Source organism: Acartia tonsa, chromosome 3 (genome assembly GCF_053477335.1).
Source record: "Acartia tonsa isolate MP-2025a chromosome 3, ASM5347733v1, whole genome shotgun sequence".
Taxonomy (NCBI): Eukaryota; Metazoa; Arthropoda; class Copepoda; order Calanoida; family Acartiidae; genus Acartia; species Acartia tonsa.
In genome coordinates, this window is record NC_137262.1 from 48,665,490 (window position 1) to 48,687,114 (window position 21,625).

Genomic DNA, 21,625 nt, shown 5'->3' on the forward strand with positions numbered 1-21,625 from the left:
GTTTTCATATGACTACAAATTTTAAAGGGTTCTAGTGTGCAGCGTAATAGAAAGAATTCTGGAAACTCAAAAAAATGATAGTAAGAAAAAAAAAGGATAGATATCTATAATACAAAGTAGAACGATGTTTGTTTGTCTGTCTATTTGTTTGTAGCGAAGGATCTCGCTAACCGCTGAACCGATCGGGTTCTCCTTTACAGAGTAGCTCCTCAATCTCATAGGTCCCTGGAAGGTTTATAACTATTTTCTTGGGGGGTGGGACACCCCCAACCCCCCCAAAAAATGAAAAATAATCCCCCCCCCTAAAAAAGTTTTTTTTTAAAAACTAAAATTAAAATAGTGGGGTCGACTAACCCCCCCTCTCCCAAAAAACATCCCCCCCCCCTCAAAGAAATTTTTTTCCCCATTTTTCTTTTAAATCTAAAATACGAAAAATTAGTTTGATTAACCCTCTTAGGGCAAAGACCCTAGAGGCTAGGGGCGAAACCGCTAGTAACATATACAGTATACACTGATAAACTAATAGTTTTAAATCTAGGACATACTCTAAGCATTTACTCTTAGAACGTGGACCAGCGGTATACACTATTTCTTAGTCAGTGAGGGAAATAGATATACTTAGAGAAATGCCACGCATAACTAACAACGAATATGAATGATGTATATAACCATAAAACATCAAATATATTGTTATGTACACTAAGTTGTAACTAAATCTATGTAGAATTTTCTAGTTTGATATTTTTATTATTAGTATTTTCTTGTTTATTCTAATAAAATCATTATTGAAGACGTATCTTTGATAGTTGATTATATGAATAAATCGATTGATAACATAAATAATCTTAATTTTGATAAATTATTAAAGTCATTTCATCATTTAATTTAATGTTTTGTTAACTTTTAATAATCATTATTCATAATAACGAGATTTTTTCACATTTTAAAGCTAGCTTTTCAAATCAGATAAAAAAATACAAAATATTAAAGTTTAAAAAAGAAGAATCATGAAAAGGGCAACTTTGATTTTTATAAAAGGACAAAGCTAGCTTTTTAAATAGAAAAAAATTGCGGAGAATTTTGTGGGCTGACGTGGAACTTGTGCTACGCGGTATTATTGGTGAGGATGCGCGTAGAAGGTCAAAATCGTGTTGGACTTCTTATGCAATGGTTTTTCCATAAAATTTCGCTAATAAAATGTGCTTAAACTAGTATTCAAATTATTTTGTAAAGTTTATTATAAAGTATGGCATATTCTAAGTTAGAAGGGGAGAAAAGTGATAATATTGGACTTGAAACCGAACTTAGGTTTTTACCCGCTCAAGGCAGAGCACAACTTTGTAATATTTTGAATTCAGAATCAGGCAAGTTACACTATATTTCTAACAAATGTATGTTTTTTACTTTATCTACAACTTTGAGATATATCTGCATTTATATTTTGATTTTTATTTGTAAAAGGTATATACCTATTCGTTTTACTTTTTTCTCTCTCAATATTTGAAATTTTGATTAGCCGGCCTAAAATTTGAAGTAGTTAGTTATTTTTGTTTGTCCGGTAAAATGTACCAAACTACTTCAAATTGAGATATTCTTTATAGGGAGGCTTCACTCTATTCTTGGGATAGATTTACGTTATTTTAGTTATTACTTGAGTTCTTAAACGGCTCAAGCGCTTGGTTTATATAATTTACTTCAGTCATGTACTTTCTCTTATATTCTAGGAGCGTAGCTGCTTGTATTTTATTTAAGTTTAAATGATCTTTCTTGCTGAAATGTTAAAATATCTCCTATATATAAAGGACGTAAAATCGATCAAATTCTTTTGTAATAAGTTTTAACATAAAATAATGAAGTGCTCATTTTGTTCGATCTGTATTAATTAAAAGGTACTTCAATCAGATTTTAATAATTGTCGCACATATAGAAACATGGAAATCCTTCATGTCCAAAATCCCGAGCTCAAGAACAGACCTGAGACCAATGTACAATCAAGAAGATATTCAAACCATAGAAAGTGTTTCCACAGGAAACAATGCGGTGGATATTTTATTAGGTAGCTAATATTATCATAATTTTATATTTGTCTTTTTGTTGTAGTTTCTAACATGTAAGGGTGGGGTAATTTGTTCCAATATTCTTCCTCTTTTGAAAATTCATATTGAAGCAATTTGTTATTATTCATAACCAAGCAAATACTTTTAATGAGATAATATTAACTATCTGTGTCCAACATAGACGAATGGTCTACTACTGGAAAAGTAAGGCCAACATTACAAGATTTAGCCAACATTCTACGAACAGATGAAGAGTTTACAAGGTTTGGGCAGATTTTTTAAATGAATGTTTAATGAAAGTCCTTCAAGATAAAATGTGGCCAAATTATTATTATTTACAACTTCCAATATAGAATTACAAATTGCTTTAAGTATTTTATTTTTTAAAGACGTACAAAATAAAATTATTCTTTAATGTTTTTTACCCACCAGAATGTTTACATTACTTTAGTTTTAAGCAGCTAATTGACTTGTAAATTTTTTTCTTCGCTAAAATCAAACCATCTTCTTACCTAGATTTAATTTGTTTATTTTTAAAGAAAGTGCCATTCTCATCTAAAATTTTCAATCTGACACAAATGCTTGTAGAGCTCTATACTGTTTGGCAACAGATATACTAAGATTCAACGACATCAATGAAATACCTTTTGATAACGGCGATAATGAAATCCTTATGAATGGCCTACCATCCTCCTATATAGAGTTTGAATCCCTTACCTCAACAAACTATACAATGATGACGCATTTAGATGATGAAAAGCTTGACAATGCTCCAAATGTGATATCTGAATGCCCCTTTTCAATCGGAGCAGATGTACCCAGGCTGAATTATTCCTATTTATCCAATATAAGCAATAACTTCTCAGAAATTCCGTTTTCTCAACCTGGTGGTAGTAAATTGGGTCAAGGGTCGTTTGGCTCTGTTTATCATGGCATAATGCATGGACAATTGGGTATCAACGGCCCAGTAGCTGTCAAACGGCTGAACAGTGATGCTGACCGGTTGGATGTTAGATTCAACGCTGAAATAGAATGTATGCGATATGCTGTACATATTAATATTCTCCAGTTACTAGCCTACAGCAACGATGGACCACATTTGTGTTTGGTTTATGAATATATGGATAATGGAAATTTGGCAGATAGGCTGCAGCTTAAAAATACCTCTATACCATTGTCTGCTCTTCAAAGATTACATATAGCTGTCGGAGCAGCAGAAGGAAAGATTTGAATATGAAAAATATCTAATTCTATTTTATACTTTAAAATGCTCCAGGCTGTAATTGATTTAATTGGTTTTTGTTTCTGCAGGTGCTATACCTCTCCCTTCTAATATAAAACATATTTTCCTGTTCCTAAGCATGCCTCTTACTCTATGTTCTACCTGAAAATATCTATTAATAAAACTGTATTTTAATCTTGAATCTGATAACAGGACTCACATATTTACACCGACACTCCCACGAAAAATCTCTTGTCCACAGGGACGTGAAACCTGAAAATATTCTGCTGGACCGTGACCTGACGCCAAAACTGTCAGATTTTGGCTTGGTTAGATTAACCGGGGCTGGTGATTTTGACCGCAGTGTGGATCAAACAAGCATGATGACAGGTCAGTGATAACTATACATGAATTGTATAAAGCTACTTTCCTATTAAGCTTAAATCTTACTTATTTTGATTCTGAAAGAATCTGTAACGGTTTTTTTTTGCATTTAAATGTCCATGAAAATAATATTTGACCTCATTCAAAACGAAGAATATAGGATAAGAATAATAACCTTTTCATTCATCAATAGTTATCTCCTTTTAACAGGAACACCACTTTACATGGCACCAGAAGCGATGCGGGGAGAAATATCCGACAAAATAGACGTTTACAGCTTTGGAATAGTTTTGCTAGAAATGTTGACAAGCATACCAGCTATAGGCAATGAAAAGACGCAAGGCAACAGCTTGCTGTCCTTCTGGGAGGATGTAGATAATCCTGAAGAATATGCAGATCCAGTATTTCTACAGGATAGAACTGTATCAGTCAAGGAATTGGCGGACATATCAGAAAAGTGTCTGGAGGTTCAGCGTAGAAAACGGCCGGATATGGAAACGGTCAGGAAACTTTTAATGGAGCTCGATCCGGTTTCTATTTGTTAATTTCTTTTATTTTAATTACTTTCATTGTCTAAGAGATAAGTGAAAACCAAGTTTTTACTTATTTAACAAACATTTAAGTCCATTAGAAAAATATTTTTATTTTATTTTTATGAACTAAGAAGTAAATGTTGGGAATATTTATTATTACTTTAGAGCACAATGATGGATAATTAGGGAATTCTAAAATATTAAATAATCTTTTATTTCAGCTGTGATATGTATATATTTTTTAATATCTGTGATCTCGTTTTATATATTAAGTATGGTTAGGATTGCATCTAGTAAAGCAAAAAGTAAATTGTTATTTTCCTTTTTAAGATATTTTCATATATCTAGTCACAATAATACATTTTATGATCATGTAATACCTAAACAAGAATAAAAATTTGCAGAGGTGAAAATGTCAGCGGCTCAGTCCTACCAGGACTACATACAGGCCCAAGAGGACCGAGATGGAATCAGGTTGTCGTGGAATGTGTGGCCCAGCAGCAGGCTGGAAGCTACCAGGCAAGTATTATTCATATCAGCGCAGCTACTCTATAAATAGATTTGCTCATTTAGACTGTTAGTCATTGTTAGATTGATAAAAATATTGCTTCGTTGACTTGCAGTTTTTCATAACTTTCCATGTTACAAAGTCAAAACACTTGGGTAATGTAGAATTAAGCTGTAATTACTAAATGCGCATTATTTTTAGAATGGTTGTACCATTGTCAACGCTGTACACCCCCCTGAAGGAGAGGCCTGACCTGCCCCCCATCCAGTATGACCCAGTGACCTGTGCCAGGAATACCTGCAAGGCCATCCTTAACCCTATGTGCCAGGTAGGATCAATGGTTGTTGAAAGTGAAGCCACTCTATAATAATGATATGTCGTTACTTACGTCCGTAATAATACTTTTATTGTTTCCGGAATAACTTAGATAATCTAAATATGTGGTGATATTTATGAAATTGACTGATTCATCATTTTTTCTTTATTTTACAGCAACTTTTTGCAGCGTTTCCTATACAAAATTTTTTCTTTAGGTTGATTTCCGTGCAAAATTGTGGGTGTGCAACTTCTGTTTCAACCGCAACACCTTCCCGCCGCAGTATGCCACTATTTCGGAGCAGAATCAGCCAGCTGAACTCATCCCTATGTTCAGCACCTTAGAGTACACTATTACGAGGATTGTTTTCATGTCATTTCGCTTATTTTCGTTTGCAGTTCCTTTATAATCAGGAGATTAAAATAGCCTTGAAACCAATAAATATCCGTTGGATTGTATCTGGTTCCGAGCCATACTATTACTGAAAAAAATCTCGTATCTTAACGTATTCTAGATAATTTTTCAAAATTGTTGGCCTGGGTCTTTGGTCCCTCGAGGTAACAAATCTGGAATTAATCTTAAAGTTATTCAATATACTGTCTGCGGAAAGCTGCCTATAATACGATGCGATAAGAAAAAAACTAAGTATTTTATAACTAGGAGTTCTTTGTTTGTAAAAATAAATTGAAATTGCAAACATTCACAAAATGACATAAACACACAACGCACAGAGCCCCAGTGGTGCCCCCCGTTTTTCTCATGGTTGTAGACACGTGTATGGACGATGACGAGCTGAAAGCTTTGAAGGAGAGCCTTCAAATGTCCTTGTCCTTGTTGCCTCCCAATGCTTTGATTGGTAAGTATTATTATTAAAGATTACAAGAACAGCGATATTGTACAAAATAAGAATTCTTTAACATTTGTTTATCTTACATTTTCCTATCCTTGAATCAGCCATAGTGCAGGTTGGGGGATGTAAGTAAAAAAAAGCTTAAAACCATGCCAGGGTTTTATAAAGCTTATTTGAAAAATACTACTAATTCGGATGAGCAATTTCCCAGAGCTGGATCTTTAAATCATTTTAGTGGTGAACTAGATCGGGGTGAGCCAACTTTCCACCAATGAGAGCACAGCATTTTATGAAATGCCGCGCTGAGATTGGCTAAATTCGGCTCACCCCGATCTGGCTCACTACTAAAATGATTTAAAGATCCAGCTCAGATCTTTAGCCTCGGACTAAAAACCTTAATATTATACAATGATCGGATTTATTTTTTTCTTCAACTGTTTAAAATGCATAACGCCATCCTTGATTTTATTTTAGGTTTGATAACCTTTGGTAACATGATTCAAGTTCATGAGCTTTGTTGTGAGGGTATCAATAGATCTTATGTCTTCAGAGGAACTAAGGACTATACAACCAAACAGGTAGATTATAGAGAAGCTTTACTAAAAAATAGTAAAAATGAGCAATATTTATGTTCTAAATAACATAAATATTCTACATTATTTTATTTTAAATAACTAATAGTTATTACAGTGTTTTAATTTTCTCTTTCAGGTTCAAGAGATGCTTGGACTTGGACGCGGAGCTCCAGCTCCTAAGCCAGGCATGCCTCAGGGTCCTAGAGGTCCTAATGGACAACCTTTGGGTAAGTAACAACACCTTATTCTCAGTCATTTTTTTTCTGGAAATCATTGAATGGTTTTTACGGTTTAAAATACTATGTAGTAGCGAAGAGGTTATCTTACTATGATTTGTCTGTATCCATCAAAATATTTGAAAATGCCATCTCTACGTAGTCAAGACTATGTTTTAAGTAGCACCAAAATAATTTTTGTTTATTATTACCCTATAACAGTACTAGCGGCTACGCCCCTAGAGGCCTCTAGGGGCACTTGAGGAGAGGAGAGTGGAATTTGATAACCCAATTTCTTGTTTTAGATTTTAAAAGAAAAAGTTAAAAAAAAATTTTGGGGGGCGAAAATTTTTTTTTTGGGGGGGGGATTTTTCATTTTTGGGGAATGGTGGGTGTCCCACCCCCCAAGAAAATAGTTATAAACCTTCCCGGGACCTATGAGAAGCTACCCTGTTAAGGAGAACCCGATCGGTTCAGTGGTTAGCGAGATCCTTCGGTACAGACAAACACACAAGACAAACATCCTGTTACTTTAGTATAACAGTATTGTTATCTTTTCGTTGCTATGGTTTTATACGTTCAAAAAGTCTACATTGGTAACATTATGTTTATGACGTGTTTTTATTTACCTAAGGTCCTAATGGCCAGCCGCAAGCACCGACCAACAAGTTTCTGATGCCCGTCCACAAGTGTGACATGTCCCTGACCGACCTGTTGGGCGAGCTCCAGAAGGATCCCTGGCCGGTCAGCACTGGCAAGAGGCCGCTCAGGTCTACTGGTGTTGCTCTCTCTATTGCCGTAGGTAAAAAATTATTTTATATTTCATAAAGCCATCTCTTTTATGATATTTACTGGGGTGTTACGACCCAAAGCTTCCTTGTTAAATGCTGCATCATGTTATTACAAATATATTAATATCTGACTTTGTTAGTGGCTAAATCATAGGATCACACATTTTTATATGCATATGTGTTTAATCATAGTTGTATGTGGGCGTTTTGATATTACATCTATAACATATTAGCCGACAGACATCCGGTTACTCTTAAATGATTAAATTCCTATTTAGGTCTATTGGAGGCTAGTTATCCTAACTGTGGAGGCAGAATTATGTGCTTTGTTGGAGGTGCCTGCTCTCAGGGACCCGGACAGGTATGTCAGGGATTACAGGGGATATGGGACTAATCAAGAAAGAAATATTCACACAAAATAACCTCCTCTGTAGATTGAAATTTGCATCAAGCAATCAAAAATTAAATTCAAGAACCTAAAATTTTAGAGCGGATAATGAATAAATATAATAATTTTGGAAAGTCCATTGCTCCCTCAATCTATGTCACTCCCCCCCCCCCCTATTCACATAACTAGTTATTATGAGTTGTATAAAAGCAAAGAACATATTTGCCTTATGTTCTTAAGACTGACATTATTTGACAAAATTAATAAGTACATGCATCTTATTTTTAGTTTTTAAGTTTTGATTTTAAATTTTTACTGATTTTTAATGTAATGGAAAGAATAAGATTAATTTGTTTGCAAATATTATCTTTCACATGCTATTTTATTACAATTTCAAATATATTTATTGCCACCATTATTAAAGAGGCGTGCTTCCATTGACTGTTTGTATAGGTTGTTGATGATGAGCTGAAGCACCCCATCAGATCCCATCATTCTATTGAGAAAGATGACGCCAAGTATATGAAGAAGGCTATAAAGCATTATGAAGGTAAATCTACTTAAATCTGGCTTAATGATTTCTTTCTTTCCAGCATATATTCTAATGAAGGAGGCTACAAAGCACTAAGAGGGTATAGTCATTAGTCAAGCAATTTTTATATTAGGATGTCTAATATATTTTTGTGTTTATCCTAAAAATTGCATTAAGTTATCAATCAAAATGGGTACAACATTCCTATTTTTAATAATACTTTTTAAATTTAGATATTTACACCAAGACGTTTGCTTATGTTTTGTTTAATATTGCGTTTTTGTATACTAGCGGCTTCGTCTATTTTAGATTTAAAAGAAAAAAAAAGGGGGGGGGGGTTTAATGCAACCATCTCGTAATCAGTGAGCAAATGGCACCTAGAATTCGAATTTCGATCTAAACTTTTGCATGAGTAATCCTTGGTAGGACTATTTTCCCTAAATCGAACAAAAAGTTGGAAAAGTAACGGCTGGCGGCTCAGCCGTTTTTTGCCTATTTTCAGGGTAAATTCATCATCAATTATGTAGGAATCAACTAATTAAAATATACTTTTGGTTTAATTCATGTTAAATAATAGCAATAACCATTTTAGAAACTTCTAGTACCAACAGCTAGCGTCTAGAACCGTTTGATAGCGTTTTGAAGTGGCAACGAGAATAAGGTGGAGATAGGTTTCGTGAATAAGGGAGAGGTCATTTTCTAGTAAATCCCGTAAAGGTGTGTGTTATAAGGCCTAAAAATAGTAGTAGAACGATAAGGTGCTCTAGATATATGTATTCCCTATTGAACAAAAATTAAAAAAAAATATAATTATAATAATAATGTTTTCTATAGGTACAAGGTAAAGGTTAAGAACAATCTATACCATTAAACAAAGGAAGAAGTCATTCTTTACAGGTTGATTTATTATAATTATATTTTTTTTATTTGTGTCAGTTTGAGCCAAACAAAGCGTTTGATAGAAATTTCAGATATTCCAGGTACGGTTATCAAAAAAAAAAAAAAAAAATTTCTTCCCTATTGTTCTATTCAATAGGAAATACAAATATATAGAGCACCTTATCGTTCTACTACTATTTTTAGGCCTTATAACACACACCTTTACGGGATTTACTAGAAAATGACCTCTCCCTTTGTACTATACATATCCAAAAAATGGCAAAACTGCTGAGCCGCCAGCCGTTAGCTGTTACTTTTCCAACTTTTTATTCCATTTTGGGAAAATAACCTACCAAGGATTACTCATTCAAAATTTTAGATGGAAATTCGAATTCTTAGTGCCATTTGCTCATTGATTACGAGATGGTTGCATTAACCCCCCCCCCCCCTTTTAAAAAATATATTTTTTTTCTTCGGGGGGTATTTTTCATTTTTTTAATAGGTTAGGGGTGTCTCACTCCCCAAGAAAATAGTTATAAACCTTCCTGGGACCAAAAAAAAGCTACCCTGTAAAGGAGAATCCGATCGGTTTAGCGGTTAGCGAGATCCTTCGGTACAAACAGACAGACAGACATCGTTCTACTTTGAATTATAGATTAAATATACGACAAAATGTTTGTTTCTAGGGTTGGCCAAACGAGCAGCCGACAACGGTCACGCCATTGACATGTACTCGTGTGCTCTGGACCAGACAGGTCTGCTGGAGATGAAATCCTGTTGCAACAATACTGGCGGCCACATGGTCATGGGTGACAGCTTCAACTCTACCCTCTTCAAACAGACCTTCCAGAGAGTTTTCTCCAAGGTAAGGAAATTAAGGATAGGGAAGGGATACATAGATAGGACAAGAGAAGATTTTTACCTAATGCTGTAAAGTCTATCTTTTAGGAAAAGTTATATTTTTCTGACATATTCTAATCCTTGTTTAAAAGAAATCTGAATTTTAAGAAAACATGCAAGACATTTTTTCATTATTGAATCAAATTACATTTTATTTCAACGATTATCAATTTCAACAGACGTATTTATAAATTCTAGTTAATTGTAGTATCACTGAATTTTCGTAGGACACCAAGGGCGAGTACAAAATGGCATTCAACGCCACCCTGGACATCAAATGCTCCCGTGAGATCAAGATCAGCGGTGTTATCGGGCCCTGTGTGTCTGCCCAGAAGAAGGACTCCAGCATTTCTGAGATAGAGATTGGTGTGGGTAATACTGTGTCATGGAAGTTTTGCGCGCTTAATTCTAGCACCACGGCTGCGGCTTATTTTGAGGTAAATAAATACTTTTTATCTTCTAAATATCAAAGTTGTTTTTAATCCTCTTTATGTATTTTAAATCTTATTGTAATATATTTAAACATACAAAAGTTATAAACAGGCACTTTGGTATTAAATTGATGTATGTTCTAATACTTATTTACCATGTTATATTAATACCTATAAGCGTAGCTACTTATAAAAATATTTTTTTTTGTTTTCGTGATTTTATGGCATAGCAACTAATAATTTCTTTAATGATTTGTTTTAAAGCTTTCGTTATTTCTTCATAACTTGTTATTTAGGTAACGAACCAACATGGAGGACCTATACCACAAGGTGGACGTGGCTGCCTGCAGTTCATCACCACCTACCAGCATGCCAACGGCCAGCGACGTGTCCGTGTGACTACCATCGCTCGCAACTGGGCCGATCCCGGGTCACAGCTGCAACATATCGCCGCCAGCTTTGATCAGGAAGCGTCGGCGGTGTTGATGGCCAGAATGGCTGCCTGGAGGGCAGAAAGTACGGAGGAAGGAGCGGATGTACTGCGTTGGGTGGATAGAATGTTAATTAGGTAAGTCAAAGTTTTTTTTTATAAGTTAACATAAATTTTTATCGTTCTACTACTGTTTTTTACTTATAACACATAACTTTTACGGATTTTACCAGAAACCATATCCCTCTCTTTATCTGAAAGAAAAACTAGGTACCTTTTGGGTTTTCAGCTTTTCAACGAAAAATAACTTCTATTGCATTGCACTTGAATTTAATGAACAACTAGAATAAAATATCGTTCATTCAATTGTGTTTTCTTCAGTTGAGCTATCCATTTATTTTATCTTGCAAAAGAAAGAAAGCTAAAGCTAATGCTTGTTATTCTTAGGTTGTGCCAGAAGTTTGGTGAGTACAACAAAGATTCCCCCGACAGCTTCAGACTACCTGAAAATTTCTCCATGTACCCACAGTTCATGTTCCATCTGAGACGTTCTCAGTTCTTACAAGGTAAAAAGTGTTCCAATATGGCTCCAAATCCGATTAATTTCCGCTGGATTGAAACCAGATCTGATGCACAATAAAAAATCTAATAGTTTAGTGCTGTATTGTAGAGAATTTTTCCCAGCTTTGTTGGTTCTGGCCTTCGGTGCCAACAAAACTGGGATTAATCCTATTATTTTTCTTTTTACTATCAGCTGGTCAATTCATAATGTATTTGATCGTGGAGCTTGTGCTTGCCCTTATGACTATACTCAAGTGCCTCCTCCTACCCCATGACTATTTAGGTCCATCCACTAAGGAACTATGGCTACACTCGACAAACACATTGACTCACTCTAAATGACTTAAGTTTCTATCAGGTTGTTAATTTTATGATTAACTTTGAAACAAACTTTATATTATTCGTATTTTAGTATTTAATAACTCACCTGACGAAACTGTTTTCTACCGTGGTTGCTTGAATAGAGAAGATTTAACACAATGTCTAATTATGATCCAACCCATCCTGTACAGTTACGGATTCCAGGTAAGATTTTGATAATGATATTTGTGTGTTTCAGGTTTTTAAAGGGATAAGACAATAGACGATAAATTGAATTACATTACCAATAATAATTCCCCCCTCTGTAGATTAATAATATTGGTTGAATAGTTACACACTGCAATTTTGAACCAACCTACAAGATTCAATAAAAAGTCTCCAAAAATTTAGCTCGTAAAACCATGGGTACCATTAAAATTTACAGCCCAATTTACAGTACACACACAAAAACTCTGTTGAAACTGAGAAAAACTAATGTTAACTAATACTTGAGTTAATGACATAACTTTTCTAGAATATTGTTTTATTGTGGTTTCGCTTTTTAATTTTATGGGGAACATTATCCTTGTTATTAATGTATTCTAAATATTTAGGGACCTCCAGAGCCTGTACTGTTGGACACCAGCTCCATCCAGCCAGACAAAATCCTCCTCTTGGATACTTTCTTCCAGATTCTTATCTTCCATGGAGAAACTATTGCTCAATGGAGAGCGGCTGGTATTGTTATTCAACATTTTCAATCCCTAAACAGTTTAAGATCTACATTGTAAGATTTTAATATGATGAAAAGTAGATTTTTAAAAATTTCCTGTAGGTGAAGTTAAAAATCTTAAATTTTTATCTTGCAGGATACCAGAATCAGCCAGAGTATGCCAACTTCAAGCAGCTGCTGGAGGCGCCACAGGCAGATGCGCAGGAAGTTGTCACCACCAGGTTCCCAGTTCCGAGATACATTGATACAGAACAGGGTGGCAGCCAGGCTAGATTCTTATTATGCAAGGTATGAATAGATACATAGTTGGATTACTCTGTATCTAGATATATTGATATAGAACAGGGTGGTAGCCAGGCTAGATTCTTACTATGCAAGGTATGAATAGATAGATAGTTGTGATCAATCACCCTTTATCTCGATACGAGCTCAAATACTCTGATATTTTTCTTTTTTTAAGAACGTGATCTTAAGCTTTTTTTATAACCTTTAAACCTGTAAATATGCGTAACATACCTTGAAATGTTAAACTTGCATGTTTTGTTTAGGTAAATCCTAGCCAGACCCACAACAACCAAGGCTGGGGAGGATCCGACGGGGCTCCTGTCCTAACTGATGACGTCAGTTTACAGGTATTTATTTTTGTTTGGTTGTTATGTTGGGTGTGGTCTGTTGTAGAAAACATGTAATCCAATGAGTGATGTCGATTAGAAACGCTGACTATCAAAATCATTATGCAATTTTTAAATTGACCATGGAAACAATTTATTATTCCCGACCGCCGAAAACTGTCATTTATTTTCTTCTTTTCTGTCGTACTTGGGTACTTTCTTTAAACTTTAATTAGATGATGATTTATCATCAATTATCTTTTCCCTCAATATCCCTGGTTGTTATGTTATTATACTTAAAGTATTATTTTATTATTATTATTTTATTTAGGTCTTTATGGAGCATTTGAAGAAATTATCCGTCTCCTCCCAGGCTTAATTATACACCAAGAGATTTTAAAGATCTTTATATTCATGATCTCTGATCATGACACCCATCGGACAACCGGCTTGTAGTAAGCTGAACCAAAATTTTTAGACGTAATAATATTATGTATTTTGATCATTTGAATAATCTTGCATTGTGATATTTTCTATTTATTATTATTGTATTATTGAAATATTGTATTTTCAATCATTTTAAAAACGTTTTATTTGTTTAACTGAAATATTATTTGTAATACAAACTTTTAAAGTATAAGTTACAAATGTTTATAAAAGAATCTTGTTTCAGAATAAAATGATAAAATGAAGAAATGATTTAGTATTTCTTTGAAATTAATTAATCTTATCTGTCGAAGGAATGTTTTACTATATTGCTTTATATTGATCTTGTGGTTTTAATTTCTAATTAAAATTCTAATATATTTTCACAAATAATAAATATCTGGAGTGATGTTAAGTTGGGTATAGCTTACATATTTTGAGATTATAGAGGGAGGGGATATTAGACCGTAAATTGTATTGGTATGGGTAACCAAAGTTTAATAGAATCAATCTTTCATTGCTTGGCTTAAAAACTTAATAGGTTTTTTTTTCAATTGTTGCAGTTTATTTTAATCCAGGGCTGTATATTCTGCAAATTTGACCCGGCTGAGGGGGGATAAAAATATAAAAAATATGTGGTGGGGGGAAAAATGTAAAAATTAAGAGAACTGAAAGCATTGTTTTCCATTTTTCTCCCCTCTTTGGTGAAAAAAAAACTAAAAGAATATGTGGGAGGGGGTTAATATGAATAAAATAAAGAGTTTTGAAAATATATTTCCATTTTATCCCCTTCCTTACTGGAAAAAACTAGGAGGGGAAAAAAATAAAAATTTTGCAGCAGGGGGAAAAATGATTCTTGTGTAGAATATATACCCCTGTTTTAATCTTCAATTTTAATCTACAAAAAGGGTTATTTTGGTAAATAAAAATAAGTTTGCTGTCTTATTCCTTTACATTTGTGACAAGTTTTAAAAAATATTTCTGTGTTATACTTAATGATGTTATCTTTCCCGGCAGGCCGGCACCCATAATTACATTAAGAGTGGAGGCGGATGTGCCACTTTTTGAAACCAAAACTAAAAGTCAAAGGAACTCTACTAAAAAAAGAGTTACAGGTCTGAGATTTTGCATGGCAGTTGCTTAATAGGGGTACAATATGGAACTGTGAAGAAACGGCGGCGCAACCGCCGAAAACCGCCGAGAAAAGGCAAAAAAAAATCGGCGGGAAACGGCGGTTTTCGGCAGTTGTTCTCAGACCTGTAACTCGTTTTTTAGATGAGTTCCTTTGTTGACTTTTAGTTTTGGTTTCAAAAAGTGGCACATCCGCCTCCCCCCTTTATTAGCCGACGATCATTTAACTGTTATGACTACTCTACCAATTCAAGTCTGAAATTTTAGTTTAAAACGGAGAGCATTTTTAAATCTTTATTATGGGCTAGATTTTATCCAAGTTGTCTTGTCCTAAACTACTTAATAATTTTATTTAATTTTTTATTTAACTTTTTGCCCCTGGGTAGATTTGTATCGAAATAAAGTGTGGAGTATTAGGGAAAGGGATAGTTGCACGAAATGCATTTAAACTAGAATGTAGTGAATTGCATATTTTTTCCTGTTTAATGGGTTCAACTACATTAATAGAGCATATATGATATACCTATCTGAAATAATTTCAATTTTCTACCATGTAGGTAGTTTAAAAAATATTAAGATTTGAAAATCGCTTTTTTGTGAAATATGCAATTTATGTAACTAGTTTTTTTTCACAAAAAAAGCATGACTACTTATTTAGGGATGTCTAATTTGTTTTTTATTTCTTATAACACGGAATTAAATATGTTTGATAGTATACTAGCAACTTATGTTTGAAATCAGTTTTCTGAAATGCACTTCACGCAACCATCTCTTTAAACTTATAAATCAATGTACAGATTTTTGAAGTAATATAGTTACATTGATATTGATACAGATATAAACAAAATAATCATCCTAAAATGGAAACTAAATCACAAGAGCATAGCCTTGGAGGTGGAGATGATTCCCAGGATATTCAGGAACATCTGGAGCCAGAACAGGAGTTGTTCCTGTCCAGGTACGGGATACATCATTTTCATATGTAAATAATATTATGGCTAGTATTTTAAAAACGTAAAGTTTTTTTGTTTGTAGTCAAGAATAGTTAATTTAACGTTTTATAAGTAGTCAGTATGTGTCAGAACCCGTTATAATCGATTTCGAAGCCATAAATGTGGTAAAAGATATATAAAATTTTAAATATTAGTTCTAACCCGCTCTGTCGATTTTTTTTGCCATCTTAAACCGTAAGAAACTAATAAAAATGACATCTTGTTTAAAAGTCAAAACGAAAAGGGCACATAAAAAGTTATCTTAATTAGACAAAACTGCTATATATCTGTCTAAGTGTTAATAAGATATTTCATTTGTAACTATTCCAATTTATTTGTAGAATAGCAGAATTGCAACAGTTAAACCTGTCCTCAAATGAAGCAGAACAAACAACGACTGGAATTATGTCCGCCAGGATCAATTTTGGTTTGCCAGTTCACCAGGTAAAATATAAAAAGTTGCATAACTTCAAGAAAGTAAATGTTTAGTTGAAGCATTTTTAATCCCCTATAAGTCATGCAAATAATAATTTTTCACAATCTAAGGAATAGATGAAGGATGAATTTTACTAGTTATAATCTATAATACAAAGTAGAACGATGTCTGTCTGTTTGTAGCGAAGGATCTCGCTAACCGCTGAACCGATCGGGTTCTCCTTCACAGGGTAGCTTCTCATAGGCCCCGGGAAGGTTTATAAATATTTTCTTGGGGGATGGGACACCCCCAACCCCCCCCCAAAAAAATGAAAAATACCCCCCCACAAAAAAAATAAATTTTCTTTTTAAAACTAGAATTAAAATAGTGGGGTTGACTTACCAGCCCCCCCAAAAAAATTCCCCCCGAGAAATTTTTTTAAAATTTTTTCTTTTAAATCTAAAATACGAAAAATTGGTCTGATCAAACCTCTTGGGGGCAAAGCCCCTAGAGGCTAGTGGCGAAGCCGCTAGAACTTAATAACTACCTAGAGATTTTTCAGATTGTTTTTGTAAAATATTTTAAGTAGGTAGGTGACTTATAAATATTAACAAATAGCATTTCTTTACATATCCTTTTGTGAAAGAAGTTCTTTTTTGGCAGAAGGATCTTAAGCATGCATTGCAAGTATACCTATTATTTAACATTATTTCAAATGTTATTATTGATAAAAAAAAAGGGCAACTTTTAAAAGATAAAATACATTTTGTGGATCTAAATAAAAAAATGCTTTCTTTGGTGGTAAAAATTTGGTAAAAATCATTTTATAAAGTAGGTGGGTAACTAACTAGAAAAATATTAATCATTTTCTAAAGTAGGTACCTAACTAGAAAAATATTAGATATGTAATTTAGATGAGAATCTAAGAAAAAGGTATGATCATATGTACATATAGTACATATATTTTGATTACCTATGCATAAATAATCCAAGTTTTACCCTTTTTTTATAATTTAGGTATCCTCACAACTTCCAGAAAAGCAAATAAAAGAAAAATCCAGACCTAATGACAAAGGTTTCAGCGGCATATTAGCGCCAAAATCAAAAACAACTAATCGTTCAGTAAGAAGTTCTACTCCAAAGCTTTCATCAGAAGAAAATAACGAGAATATTAGTAATAATACTCCGAAAACTAGTGCTATGTCGAAAAAAGAAAATTCATTAACAACAAGTACAAATTTATTTACAGTGCCGAACCTTTCATCAACTAAAAGTGCTTCTAATAGTCCGTTAATGTCCACTAAAGTACCTAAAAATGAGGAGAAAAAAATCCACGAAGTTCCAAATATAAAATCCTCTAATTCAAATCCCAGTATGTTTACAATTCCAACATTAGGAGGATTGTCAAACTCAAAAACAATGCCAAACTTAGGAGGTCTTTCTTCCGGCCCAACCCCCGCAATTCCAAGTTTGGGAGGATTAGCAAAACAGGATTCAAACCCAAGTAAGTTCACAATTCCTAATTTGGGAGGATTGGGAGGTAGTAAACCTACGACTTTTACCATTCCAAGCCTTGGAGGATTAGCTGATAATAAATCTAAATCAGGATCATTTACTATTCCATCTTTGGGAGGATTAGCAAATGCTAATTCAAACAACGCTGCCTCTAAACCTTTAAGTTTAGGTGGATTAGCAGCGAACAAAACTAATACTGAACCCTTCACGATTCCCAGTCTAGGAGGGCTAAAAGATAATAAAACAAGTACATTCACAATTCCAAGTTTGGGAGGATTAGCTGGCGATAAGGCTGAACCAGGAGCTTTCAATATTCCGAAATTGGGAGGATTGACTGAGTCTAAACCAAGTGCTTTTGCTATACCAAGTTTACAAGGATTAAACATTAGCTCAACTACTACGCCCAGTACGTCCAGTTTAAGTTCCCTAGCAAACATGCATCTTTCTGTTCAACAAACTATCTCTCCTTCAAATGATGTTAAGCCAGAACATTTAGAAGACAAATCTAGCGAAGAAATAGAAACACCAACAGAAGAAATAATTGACCTTATGGCTGCCCTGAGATCAGACAAAGATCCAAAATATTCACCAGAGAAGATAGAAGAAAATATGGCCATAAAAACCCAACAAACAAAGTTATTGATTACGGATTTAAGAAAGATAAAAACAATGTTGTTAAAGAAAAGCTCCTCTAGTATTGGAAAGGTTATTTCTACAAGGTATTACATTTAATTTTTTTAGTGCTTTACCTCAAAGGGTTTATCGAGCACCGAAATTTTATCTCGCTTATTTTTTAGTAGCTGGAATTTTTTTTCCTTCACTAATACTTAACCTGTGGGGCTGCTTAGTAGTTTGTACCCAATATACCCTAACCAGACCCAAAGTAATAAACAAATGAATAATAACCCCCCCCCCCCTTATTTCCAATTTATTTCAATATAGGGGGGAGGGGGGGGGTCTTTGCTCGACTAATCGCTTGATTGTAAATTGCCATGTTTATAATATTTACATATACCTAAAAATTTTATCAAAATGTATATAAATGCGATTTTCGAAACTATGGCACACTTTAAAAGAAATTTATTTTTTACGGGCGAATAATTGAAGAAATGTTTATTAGATGCATTTACATCTGTATAATAATATATTCTATTTTAGATGGCAATGGAAAACTGAACGAGAAAAAGTAACTCTACCTACCTTGTTTACAGAAGCAGACAGATTCAGCTTCGCTACTCCGAGTCCTGATGATATTGTTATGAAGGCACAATCACAATCAAGATCTTTCTTGAACACAACAGCCAGACAAACTAAAGCAGGTTCACCAAGGTTGTGACAAATTAGCTATAGAACATCGGGGTAAATTATAATATTATTAGAATCCAGTAGGTAATGTTTTTCTTGTCCTAAAAAGATTTTTTTATGAAAAGGATAGTTTAATTAAAAAAACTCGGAATATTATTCAAATATCTATAAATAGTAAGAAGCAATTAGGCATCCCTTCTTTTTACTACATGCTGTGCTGATCAAATAATAAGATACTTGTAAAAGTTGCATATCACAAGTTTATATCTTAATACTTTGACATTTTAACTAGGTACCTTTTGGCTTAAAGGGTTTTAACAAAATACTACCTACCTATGTACTATGTAATATCACTTATTTAACTTTTTAACCATTTTCTTAGAATTATCTACTAGTTTTTGTCAAGTTCTAAAATAACTACACTTAGCTACCTAGTTTAAGATATTAAAATAAATTGTAAAACATTCATACAGTGCAAGTAAATATTCATTATTGAATAAAATGTTGTAAAACTACAACAAAGATCTACTTATTAAAATTCATACCATTTCAAATTGATTTATTGAAAAAAAAAATATTATCGTAAACAAAGTACCTGAATTATTATATTTATGTGATTTTAATTATACATTATTATCGTATTTTTGTTTGTGTAGAATTCTAGTTTTTAGTATCAAAGCTTGTCTACAAGTCGTGCCGCATCGTATTAATTAAAGACAGCTTTCCGCGGATATTGAAATGAAAAATTATAAGATTTAAACCAGTTTTGTTAGCCCTGAAGTTCCAGACAAACAAGAATGCTTTTGATTTTATAAATTTATTATTTTATATTAGTTTTCATGGTAATTGTCAGTTTGGTTGAGAGCCTGTTATAATCCGCCGGATTTTAATCGGGTGCGAAGCCATACTGGAAGGTTTTTTAATTCTTTATCATTTAATAAAGATTATCGCTACTATTAGACGTTATCGTCCTTATAAATACAAATATTATAAGTGCTTACAATTAATGAGTTGTAATTATTTAGGATATGTATTTAATATTAATATAATATTTTTGCTGATACTTTAATATCCATCCGAATTATAAACTATATTTTGATTGGATGATTTTATTCAAATATTTAGTTTAGTTGTTTGTTTATTATTTGTCCTAAACAGTAAAAAACAGTTTACATGCTAGCATGCTGCAATCTGAAATCCACTTAAACAAATCCACTTATATTAGATATAGGAAAGAGATAGGACAATGGCAGATGTATTTATCTTTAATTTAAGCCCATGCACATTTTCAAAATGCACCTAAAAGCAAATTGAACATAAAAGATATATTTATCGTCTATTGTCCCATCCCATTATCACTGAATAAATCCATAGTTTTCAAGAAATTAATTTTTACCACCTGTTTATCCAATATTAACACATGCTTCAGTACTTTGCTTTTAGTATATTTATTTTGTTATTTTTTACAACAATATGTACCCTCATAATTTTGTTACAGACTTAAAGCAATAAACATACAACTAAAAATGAGGAGGGTGGAGGCATTTTTCATTAAGGATGTCATAATTCTATGTGAATATTCAGTGACAGGTTGAATCGTGATAAATTCTATTACCTACTTGTTGGGAATTTACTATCAGTAGAAATCATATGAGTACACGATTTCGATTATTTTTTGTAGGTTAAACTATAATTGAATAAGTGTCAAATACTCACTTTTTGAATTTTGACATTCCAAGTGAGAATTGCCTTCTTTCTCCACCTTTTATTTATAAAAAAGTATTTTTTAAAGCCAATAACGCTATAGACAAAAATCAATATTTTTATTTACAATATTTCGTCACAACTTTATATGAAAACAAGTGTTGATACATTTAAATGATTCAACATTTTTAGCGGCGAAGCTTTTCTATATCTAGTCAGACCGTCCTTCCGTTCGTATGAAGTCCACAAAAAAGAACTATCTTTCTTGGAACATTCAAAAATTACTTATCTTACTGTATTGAAAATATTTATATGTTGTTGCTTCACCACTTAGGAACATTATATTCCTTGTTATTATATTGCTTTAGGTGAATATAGATAATGCTGATTTAGTTTTAATAGAGAATTCTTCATGATTTATTGTTACAAATTATTTAGTAAGATTTCATTAAACGTGATGTTAATAAGTTAACGTGAAGAAAAATATTGATTTATTATTGAAATAGTAAGACTGGAGGACAATTCTGTACATGATATACGTAAATGTCATAAAGTATTGTCAACAAATCACTGAATATGACATAGTTTATGTCCTATAAAATGTATTAGTGCCTTGAATTATAGTAATATTTTATTTTCATGTGTTCTTTTATAAACATCGCTGTTATTAATAATGAGTTTAAGTCTTATATATGGGCATTAAACAAAATTAGGTCAAGTAGTTTTAGAGATATATAGTAAAAATAAAATTAAATTTACTTTGATGAAAACGAATAGTAAAACATGACATCAAAGATTTGAGTAAGTCAGTTGAGTAATGTTTTTTATTTGAAAACTCTGCCTTGTTTTACTGTTTGTTTTTCATTTACAATTGAAGTTATATTGACAAAATAACTCCTATGAATATGGTATTGTAACATA

The 21,625-nt window shown here is 33.0% G+C and overlaps 3 protein-coding genes across 4 annotated transcripts; all 3 read left to right on the forward strand.

Annotated features, from left to right (window-relative positions):
* The first annotated feature begins 1,133 nt into the window (after positions 1–1,133).
* On the forward strand, positions 1,134–4,601 carry LOC145314472 (interleukin-1 receptor-associated kinase 4-like). The gene is made up of 5 exons (XM_080154381.1): positions 1,134–2,056; positions 2,239–2,320; positions 2,646–3,275; positions 3,491–3,669; positions 3,874–4,601. Exons 1-5 carry the CDS (start codon positions 1,945–1,947, stop codon positions 4,206–4,208), a joined length of 1,338 nt encoding a protein of 445 aa, XP_080010507.1. The 5' UTR covers positions 1,134–1,944; the 3' UTR covers positions 4,209–4,601.
* Sec23 (transport protein Sec23) lies at positions 4,577–13,896 on the forward strand. Of its 2 annotated transcripts, none has more exons than XR_013877773.1 (18): positions 4,577–4,715; positions 4,906–5,032; positions 5,238–5,378; positions 5,750–5,876; positions 6,345–6,448; positions 6,582–6,672; positions 7,295–7,462; positions 7,730–7,812; positions 8,293–8,389; positions 9,937–10,115; positions 10,378–10,587; positions 10,878–11,149; positions 11,459–11,577; positions 11,985–12,097; positions 12,487–12,610; positions 12,742–12,983; positions 13,154–13,237; positions 13,548–13,896. XR_013877773.1 is itself a non-coding variant. In XM_080154376.1 (18 exons), exons 1-18 carry the CDS (start codon positions 4,609–4,611, stop codon positions 13,593–13,595), a joined length of 2,346 nt encoding a protein of 781 aa, XP_080010502.1. In that variant the 5' UTR covers positions 4,577–4,608; the 3' UTR covers positions 13,596–13,896. The 2 variants fall into 2 exon arrangements, 1 of the variants encoding a protein (XP_080010502.1); XM_080154376.1 differs by having other exon boundaries at positions 12,742–12,893.
* On the forward strand, positions 13,888–21,612 carry LOC145314470 (uncharacterized). Its single transcript, XM_080154378.1, has 5 exons — positions 13,888–13,954; positions 15,607–15,731; positions 16,107–16,209; positions 17,198–18,414; positions 18,854–21,612. Exons 2-5 carry the CDS (start codon positions 15,634–15,636, stop codon positions 19,029–19,031), a joined length of 1,596 nt encoding a protein of 531 aa, XP_080010504.1. The 5' UTR covers positions 13,888–13,954; positions 15,607–15,633; the 3' UTR covers positions 19,032–21,612.
* The last annotated feature ends 13 nt before the right edge of the window (positions 21,613–21,625 follow it).